General features: G+C 46.8%; 1 protein-coding gene across 2 annotated transcripts in view; it reads right to left on the minus strand.

Moving 5' to 3' along the window:
- c7h18orf63 (chromosome 7 C18orf63 homolog) overlaps positions 1-10,000 on the minus strand; it is a 21,570-nt gene that overhangs the window by 1,816 nt on the left and 9,754 nt on the right. For both annotated transcript variants that reach the window (XM_054750957.2, XM_015955621.3), the window contains exons 8-13: positions 9,829-9,941; positions 8,822-8,918; positions 8,449-8,534; positions 8,167-8,353; positions 4,761-5,480; positions 4,561-4,635 (exon numbers count right to left, since the gene is read on the minus strand). In XM_054750957.2, the coding sequence (XP_054606932.2) occupies positions 4,561-4,635; positions 4,761-5,480; positions 8,167-8,353; positions 8,449-8,534; positions 8,822-8,918; positions 9,829-9,941 (1,278 nt within the window). The remainder of the gene's footprint in view (positions 1-4,560; positions 4,636-4,760; positions 5,481-8,166; positions 8,354-8,448; positions 8,535-8,821; positions 8,919-9,828; positions 9,942-10,000) is intronic.

A 10,000-nucleotide genomic window follows, 5' to 3' on the forward strand; every position in this document is an offset into this window, starting at 1 on the left:
AACATCAGGGACAGGAAGGAACATCAGGAACGGGAAGAAAACATCAGGAATGTGAGAAAATATCAGGAAGGAAACATCAGGGATGTGAGAAAATATCAGGAAGGATACATCAGGGATAGAAAGGAAACATCGGGAACAGGAAGGAAACATCAAGGGACAGGAAGGAACATCGGGGACAGGAAGGAAACATCAGGAACAGGAAGGAAACATCAGGAACAGGAAGGAAACATCAGGGACAGGAAGGAACATCGGGGACAGAAAGGAAACACCAGGAACAGGAAGGAAACATCAGGGACAGGAAGGAAACATCAGGAACAGGAAGGAAACATCAGGAACAGGAAGGAAACATCAGGAACGAGAAGTAAACATCAGGGACAGAAAGGAAACATCAGGAACAGGAAGGAAACATCAGGGACAGGAAGGAACATCGGGGACAGAAAGGAAACATCAGGAACAGGAAGGAAACATCAGGGACAGGAAGAAAACATCAGGAACAGGAAGGAAACATCAGGGGACAGAAAGGAAACATCAGGAACAGGAAGGAAACATCAGGGACAGGAAGGAACATCAGGGGACAGAAAGGAAACATCAGGAACAGGAAGGAAACATCAGGAACGAGAAGTAAACATCAGGGACAGAAAGGAAACATCAGGAACAGGAAGGAAACATCAGGGACAGGAAGGAAACATCAGGGACAGGAAGGAAACATCAGGGACAGGAAGGAAACATCAGGGACAGGAAGGAACATCGGGGACAGAAAGGAAACATCAGGAACAGGAAGGAAACATCAGGGACAGGAAGGAAACATCAGGAACAGGAAGGAAACATCAGGAACAGGAAGGAAACATCAGGAACAGGAAGGAAACATCAGGGACAGGAAGGAACATCGGGGACAGAAAGGAAACATCAGGAACAGGAAGGAAACATCAGGAACGAGAAGTAAACATCTGGGACAGAAAGGAAACATCAGGAACAGGAAGGAAACATCAGGGACAGGAAGGAACATCGGGGACAGAAAGGAACATCGGGGACAGGAAGGAAACATCAGGAACAGGAAGGAAACATCAGGAACAGGAAGGAAACATCAGGAACAGGAAGGAAACATCAGGGACAGGAAGGAACATCGGGGACAGAAAGGAAACACCAGGAACAGGAAGGAACCATCAGGGACAGGAAGGAAACATCAGGAACAGGAAGGAAACATCAGGAACAGGAAGGAAACATCAGGAATGAGAAGGAAACATTAGGGACAGAAAGGAAACATCAGGGACAGGAAGGAACATCAGGAACGGGAAGAAAACATCAGGAATGTGAGAAAATATCAGGAAGGAAACATCAGGGATGTGAGAAAATATCAGGAAGGATACATCAGGGATAGAAAGGAAACATCGGGAACAGGAAGGAAACATCAAGGGACAGGAAGGAACATCGGGGACAGGAAGGAAACATCAGGAACAGGAAGGAAACATCAGGAACAGGAAGGAAACATCAGGGACAGGAAGGAACATCGGGGACAGAAAGGAAACACCAGGAACAGGAAGGAAACATCAGGGACAGGAAGGAAACATCAGGAACAGGAAGGAAACATCAGGAACAGGAAGGAAACATCAGGAACGAGAAGTAAACATCAGGGACAGAAAGGAAACATCAGGAACAGGAAGGAAACATCAGGGACAGGAAGGAACATCGGGGACAGAAAGGAAACATCAGGAACAGGAAGGAAACATCAGGGACAGGAAGAAAACATCAGGAACAGGAAGGAAACATCAGGGGACAGAAAGGAAACATCAGGAACAGGAAGGAAACATCAGGGACAGGAAGGAACATCAGGGGACAGAAAGGAAACATCAGGAACAGGAAGGAAACATCAGGAACGAGAAGTAAACATCAGGGACAGAAAGGAAACATCAGGAACAGGAAGGAAACATCAGGGACAGGAAGGAACATCGGGGACAGAAAGGAAACATCAGGAACAGGAAGGAAACATCAGGGACAGGAAGGAAACATCAGGAACAGGAAGGAAACATCAGGAACAGGAAGGAAACATCAGGAACGAGAAGGAAACATCAGGAACGGGAAGAAAACATCAGGAATGTGAGAAAATATCAGGAAGGAAACATGAGGGATGTGAGAAAATATTAGGAAGGAAACATCAGGGATAGAAAGGAAACATCGGGAACAGGAAGGAAACATCAAGGGACAGGAAGGAACATCGGGGACAGGAAGGAAACATCAGGAACAGGAAGGAAACATCAGGGACTGGAAGGAACATCGGGGACAGGCAGGAAACATCAGGAACGGGAAGGAAACATCAGGGATGTGAGAAAATATCAGGAAGAAAACATCAGGAATGTGAGAAAATATCAGGAAGGAAACATCAGGGATAGAAAGGAAACATCGGGAACAGGAAGGAAACATCAAGGGACAGGAAGGAACATCGGGGACAGGAAGGAACATCGGGGACAGGAAGGAAACATCAGGGACTGGAAGGAACATCGGGGACAGGAAGGAAACATCAGGAACGGGAAGGAAACATCAGGGATGTGAGAAAATATCAGGAAGGAAACATCAGGGATGGAAAGGAAACATCGGGAACAGGAAGGAAACATCAGGAAACGGAAAGAAACATCAGGAACAGGAAGGAAACATCAGGAACAGGAAGGAAACATCAGGAATGGGAAGGAAACACCAGGAAGAGGAAGGAAACATCAGGGACAGGAAGGAAACATCAGGAACAGGAAGGGAACATCAGGAACAAGAAAGAAACGGAAATAAACATCAGGAACAGGAAGGAAACATCAGGAACAGGAAGGAATCATCAGGAAGAAGAAGAAAACATCAGGAACAGGAAGGAAACATCAGGAACAGGAAGGAAACATCAGGAATGGGAAGGAAACATCAGGAAGAGGAAGGAAACATCAGGGATGGGACGGAAACATCTGAAACAGGAAGGAAACATCAGGGACAGAAAGGAAACATCAGGGACAGAAAGGAAACATCAGGGACAGGAAGGAAACATCAGGGCAGGAAGGAAACATCAGGGATGGGAAGGAAACATCAGGAAAGGGAAGGAAACATTAGGAAAGGGAAGGAAACATCAGGAATAGGAAGGAAACATCAGAAAACTGAAAGAAACATCAGGAACAGGAAGGAAACTTCAGGGACAGGAAGGAAACATCAGGAACAGGAAGGGAACATCAGGAACAAGAAAGAAACCGAAATAAACATCAGGAACAGGAAGGAATCATCAGGAAGAAGAAGGAAACATCAGGAACAGGAAGGAAACATCAGGAACAGGAAGAAAACATCAGGAATGGGAAGGAAACATCAGGAACAGGAAGGAAACATCAGGAACAGGAAGGAAACATCAGGAACAGGAAGGAAACATCAGGAAACGGAAAGAAACATCAGGAACAGGAAGGAAACATCAGGAACGGGAAGGAAACATCAGGAATGGGAAGGAAACATCAGGAACAGGAAGGAAACATCAGGAAACGGAAAGAAACATCAGGAACAGGAAGGAAACATCAGGAACAGGAAGGAAACATCAGGAACAGGAAGGAAACATCAGGAATGGGAAGGAAACATCAGGAACAGGAAGGAAACATCAGGAAACGGAAAGAAACATCAGGAACAGGAAGGAAACATCAGGAACAGGAAGGAAACATCAGGAACAGGAAGGAAACATCAGGAACAGGAAGGAAACATCAGGAATGGGAAGGAAACATCAGGAACAGGAAGGAAACATCAGGAAACGGAAAGAAACATCAGGAACAGGAAGGAAACATCAGGAACAGGAAGGAAACATCAGGAAACGGAAAGAAACATCAGGAACAGGAAGGAAACATCAGGAACAGGAAGGAAACTTCAGGAATGGGAAGGAAACAAGGAAATCAAGTTACCTCTGTGAACATTTGACATTTCCTTCTGGTAAAATCAGCATTTTATTTACATTTAGGATTTACAAAATCTTAAAATTCCTGTTTTGCTGCAAGTCTAAAACGTGTCAGATGGATCCGGAGATTTATGTCTGGATAATTCTCAGTTGGACAACTAGCTAACCAGGGAACCAGCCGGAGCAGCAGTGTGACGCTGCAGGTCAGAGGTGTAACTCTGATGAATGTTATTAATCAGCTGATCCTGGAGCCACCACCTCCTCCTGCACCTCCTCCTCCTCCATCACTTTTACCGTCGCCTCCCGTTTGCTGCTCGTCACACTCAGGCGGTTTAATACGTCACCCTAATGTAAGCCGTCGTCTGGGAGGAGCTTCAGGAGTAGGAAATGATGAATGAGCTGCACCAGTGGGTCAGAGCCCCCCAAGGCGCTTTACACAACAGTCATTCAGTAATCGGAGGTTTGCAGGTTCAATCTTGGCTCCCTATAGGGAATTCTGTCCCAGGACAGCTGTGGCTATGATGTAGCTCATCACCACCAGGGTATGAATGGATGAATGGCTGCTCTGGCTCAGAAAGGTGCTACACAAGAGCAGGTTTATGAGGTTCCTTCCCCAGCAAAGTGAGCTGGGGTTACCATGGTGACCACCAGATTTAACTCCTCACCTGTCTGTTCTGGGCCAGTCTCTCTATGTCCACATCCTGGACCACAGCTCTGGGCTTCCTGGACTTGTGCTCCTTCTGAAAGAGGAGGAGCACAGAGCAGATAGGAGGCGTGTCCTCGGAGGAGTCTGGGTTCGGATTAAACTCAGACCTGTTTAGAACTATAACATGAACAGGAAGTAATGGTTCTGGACCGGACTCACCTTCTTACTGCTGATGAATGGATCCTCGTTGGAAGCATCAGCAGCCAGCGGAAGACTGGATCCAGTCTCGGTATTCCCTCCAGGATCTACCTTCCTGGTGGGTTTGGTTTTAGGTCTGATCTCCAGTTTAGGAGGGGCGATGATGTCAGGTTTGACCTTTGACACCGGGCTGAGGCTGGAGACGTAGGTGATTCTGGGCTGAGGGCCCCCGCTGGTGCTGCGTGAGGGGTTAGGTCGACTGAAGCGAGGGATGATGGGAGGAGGAAGAGGACGGGATGCAGCTGATGAAGAAGAAGGTGATTCCCTTCCAAAGACGGGTAAGGTTATCCTCCCCCTCTCCCCCTGCCTCCTCCTGCCCTGCTGCTCCTGGTTCAGAACTCGCAGCCGAGCGACATTGATGTGGTGGGACGGATTTTTGTTCCTGAAAATTGGAACCATTGGAGGGGGGATGGGAGGAATCTGACTAGGCGGGGGGACTGAGAGGGAGGAAGCAGGCTGGAAGGGGGAGGAAGTGGAAAAGGAGGAGGAGAAAAGGTCCGTCTGACTGGATCTTAGCAGGTTTTCAGAATTCTTCTGCAGAAGCAGGGGGGTCCGGGAGGAAGGCTGGGAGTCAGAGGAGGTGCTGGGAGGCTGGGGAAGAGGAGGAGGGGCAGGGAGCTGGGTGAGGATGGGTCTGATGAAAATGGAGGAGACCAGGTTGATCTGCTCACTGTTCAGCACCTGAGGAGAAGGAGGAGACTTCATCTCATCAGCTTCACTCCAGTGGCCACTAGTGATGCACTGATATGAGAGTTTGGGGCCGATACCGATGTCGTTATCACTGCCGATACCGATGTTATTATCACTGCCGATACCGATGTTATTATCACTGCTGATACCGATGTCGTTATCACTGCCGATACCGATGTTATTATCACTGCTGATACCGATGTTATTATCACTGCCGATACCAATGTTATTATCACTGCCGATACCGATGTTATTATCACTGCAGATACCGATGTTATTATCACAGCTGATACCGATGTTATTATCACTGCCGATACCAATGTTATTATCACAGCCGATACCGATGTTATTATCACAGCTGATACCGATGTTATTATCACTGCCGATACCGATGTTATTATCACTGCAGATACCGATGTTATTATCACAGCTGATACCGATGTTATTATCACTGCCGATACCAATGTTATCACAGCTGATACAATGTTATTATCACTGCCGATACCGATGTTATTATCACTGCCGATACCAATGCTATTATCTCAGCCGATACCGATGTTATTATCACTGCCGATACCAATGTTATTATCACAGCTGATACAATGTTATTATCACTGCCGATACCGATGTTATTATCACTGCAGATACCGATGTTATTATCACTGCAGATACCGATGTTATTATCACTGCCGATACCGATGTTATTATCACTGCAGATACCGATGTCATTATCACTGCAGATACCGATGTTATTATCACAGCTGATACAATGTTATCATCACTGCCGATACCGATGTTATTATCACTGCCGATACCGATGTTATTATCACTGCAGATACCGATGTTATTATCACAGCTGATACAATGTTATCATCACTGCCGATACCGATGTTATTATCACTGCAGATACCGATGTCATTATCACTGCAGATACCGATGTCATTATCACTGCAGATACCGATGTTATTATCACTGCAGATACCGATGTTATTATCACTGCCGATACCGATGTTATTATCACTGCAGATACCGATGTCATTATCACTGCAGATACCGATGTTATTATCACAGCTGATACAATGTTATCATCACTGCCGATACCGATGTTATTATCACTGCCGATACCGATGTCATTATCACTGCAGATACCGATGTTATTATCACAGCTGATACAATGTTATCATCACTGCCGATACCGATGTTATTATCACTGCAGATACCGATGTTATTATCACTGCAGATACCAATGTTATTATCACTGCAGATACCGATGTTATTATCACTGCCGATACCGATGTTATTATCACTGCCGATACCGATGTTAACGTCACTGTTATGGCCGACAACCGATATTTGCCGATAACAATATTAATATCACTGCTGACACCGATATCCGATATTTATGCTTCTGAGATGATTACAATCACACTGTCACATGACTAAACAATCCCCCCCCCCCCCCCCCCCCGAAACAGATAACTAAAAGGAAACAAGATGGAAAAACTATCGGTTGTCAATACCAGTTTTATTTTAAATGACTAACATCGGCTGATACCGATATTGATGCCGATATATTTTGCATCCCTAGCAGCCACTATATCCATCAGAGTGGTTATACTGATTATTACGGTAATAATAAAGTAGCTGATTAGGAGTAAGTGGGCGGAGCTATAACAGGCGCATCACATCTCTCACCCATAAACTGGATTTATCGTCTGAGCGTTTTAAAGCTACTGTCTGACCCTGCTGAGGAACCCAGTTCTGCTGAACGTCATAAATATTTCAGACTCATCTGGGTTCGTCTTTGCTGCACCCTCCTCAGCTCCAAGGATGAAGAACAACTTTAATTTCCTCTGCAGCCTTTGGAGGAGGCTCGGAGCAGCTGAGAACGTTTATAACTTCAGCGAGTGGGGCGAGCTTCTGCATAAACATCAGAGCCATTAGAGTAAAGCGTGATTAAAGCAGCGTAATAGACGCGGGACGAGGAGGTGGAGGCTCCTGCTGAGGAGCAGATGCTTTATATCCAAAGTGACCTCTGAAGAGCCACAAACACCAGCAGCTATCCTCCTCAGAGCCAGAAGAGCCGTCCCTCCTGTGCAGCGTCTCGGGTCGTTAAACTGTCCAAAGGAAACATTCAAATAATCTCCTCCTCTCTGGTTTCACCTCCAGGGGGGGGGGGGGCAGATCAATGGATTTCACCTCTGAAGTTTTGTTGTTTATTTACAACCAGAGAGCATCTTTAACCTCATGTTGAAAAAGTGAAGGAATGGATGCTGGGTGCTATTGGCCCGAGTGTGTGTGTGCGTGCATATGCATGCATGTGTGTGTGTGTGTGCGTGCATATGCATGCATGTGTGTGTGTGTGCATGTGTGTTTGTGCGTGCGTGCGTGCATGCATGTGTGTGCGTGTGTGCGCGCATGCATGTGTGTGTGTGTGTGTGTGTGCATGCGTGCGTGCGTGCATGCATGTGCGTGTGTGTGTGCGTGCGTGCATGCATGTGCGTGTGTGTGTGCGTGCGTGCGTGCATGCATGTGCGTGTGTGTGTGTGTGCGTGCGTGCGTGCATGCATGTGCGTGTGTGTGTGCGTGCGTGCGTGCATGCATGTGTGTGTGTGTGTGTGTGTGCATGCGTACGTGTGTGTGTGCGTGCGTGCGTGCATGCATGTGTGTGTGTTACCTGGATGGTTGCAGTGGTGTTTAAGTTGACCGTGGTGTAACGGGGGTTACTGGTCAGACGGGCCGGGAAGCCACAGACAGTCTGCAGCCGGTCCCTGATGTCAGACAGGAAGGAGCCCAGCGCCCCCTGCAGGTCGACCCGAGCACAGAGCTGGACGGGCTGCAGCCGGACGCAGCTCAGAGGATATCTGCTCAGAACCGAGGTCAGGGGAACGTCCAGGAGGTTCTGGTGGCTAACGCTCATGCTAACCCTGACCCGAGGGGGTCGCATTTCTGAGGATACGTGAAGAGTTTCTGTCCCAGAGGTCTGAAGTAAACGCTGCAGTAAACCACCTGACCTTCAGCCAGGTCAGGAAGCCTGTAACCATACTGGGAAACACACAGACCAGTCAGACCTAACTGGGAACACAGCTCTGCTGCCTGAGGGATAAAAAATAAACTGTCTTCTTGTTTTACCTGGAAACGTTTTAAAGATCAAGCTAAAACCTCCAAACTGAGTTTGTTCTCCAAATGAATGAAAACATAAGTGCTCCATGCTAGAACTACTGCAGCTATTGGATGACCTGTTGCCATGACAGCCAGATGTGGTTAAAGTGTAATCTGAGTCTGTTGCTAACATGTGTTCCTGCTGATGCAGGGTGGGAGGGGGGTTCTACCAGACGGTTCCAGTGGTTCTGCAGGTCCACGTAGGACTTGAACGGCCCGTCTCGGGGCAGCTGGCGGCTGATGGAGACAATCTGACCTTTCTTCATGCTGCAGGAAACAAAACAACCTGAAGCAGCCAGATGGGCTAAAGATGGAGCTGCAGCCCCCCCTACTGGGCACAGTTATTATCATTTTACTTAGTATTGAGTCTCACTGTGATGAATGAGTTCATCTGGAGGTAAACAAATGAAATCATAAGGTGAATAAATACCTAAATGAGTAAAACCAGAGGCCGTTAAAGCAGCTTTCCAGAGTTTTCTACTTTCAGAAATTAGGTATGATTTGTCAGAAATCTGTAAAAGTGATGATGTCATCACGTACTGTGATATAATGTAAGCAATATGTCTTTTTCTTGTGTTTGCTACGCACGCCCCCTGCCTGCAGAGCTCCGTGCAATAGGAAACTGAGCGCCGACCAGAACTAACCAATAGCTTCAACTTTAACCCTCTGGAGGCAGGCGTTGCAGATTAGCAACATTAAAACCTAACTACCTGGTTACTCCACATACGTATTTATGAGCATTTTTAACTCAGAAGTTCCCCTGAAGGACTTAGTTGTTCGTCCTTTTAACAAAACTTATTTAGAGCCTGAGAGGGTTACGGAGTACCTCGGCTGATGCAGAGTTGATGAACTTTTCAGACAAGAAAGTCTCTAAAATATAAATGTATGAGAACACAACGTGACACGAGAATAATACTCGTAAAACAGCGTGTTTCAGCTGTTTGTCGCTACAGAAGCACGTTTATAAACAGAAACGTGAAGTCGCACATCTTAAAAACAACGGAAGGAGTGTGATATGCTTGTCAGCCACTAGATGGTGCCATCGGATAAGAGAAAAACTCTGGAAAGACGCTTTAACTAGGTCCTGTAAACAGTTCATCTGAACGGCTTGTCAAACAGCTCTGGTTCTGACATGTGATTGGCTAATGAATACGTCCAACAGGTGGCGCCATCTCACCTGGGCAGAACATGACACCAGATGGCTCTCCCAGTGGAGGAGGGGTTGATGACGGAGTCTGAGTCACTGTAGAACCTCCTGAGGACTATCGGGGGCAGCTCAAAGTCCTCCAGCTGAGACAAACACAAAGGTTCACTTCCTGCTGGGCGTCTGATGTTACTCAGATGTTGAT

The sequence above is a fragment of the Nothobranchius furzeri genome, chromosome 7, assembly GCF_043380555.1.
Source record: "Nothobranchius furzeri strain GRZ-AD chromosome 7, NfurGRZ-RIMD1, whole genome shotgun sequence".
Classification (NCBI taxonomy): Eukaryota; Metazoa; Chordata; class Actinopteri; order Cyprinodontiformes; family Nothobranchiidae; genus Nothobranchius; species Nothobranchius furzeri.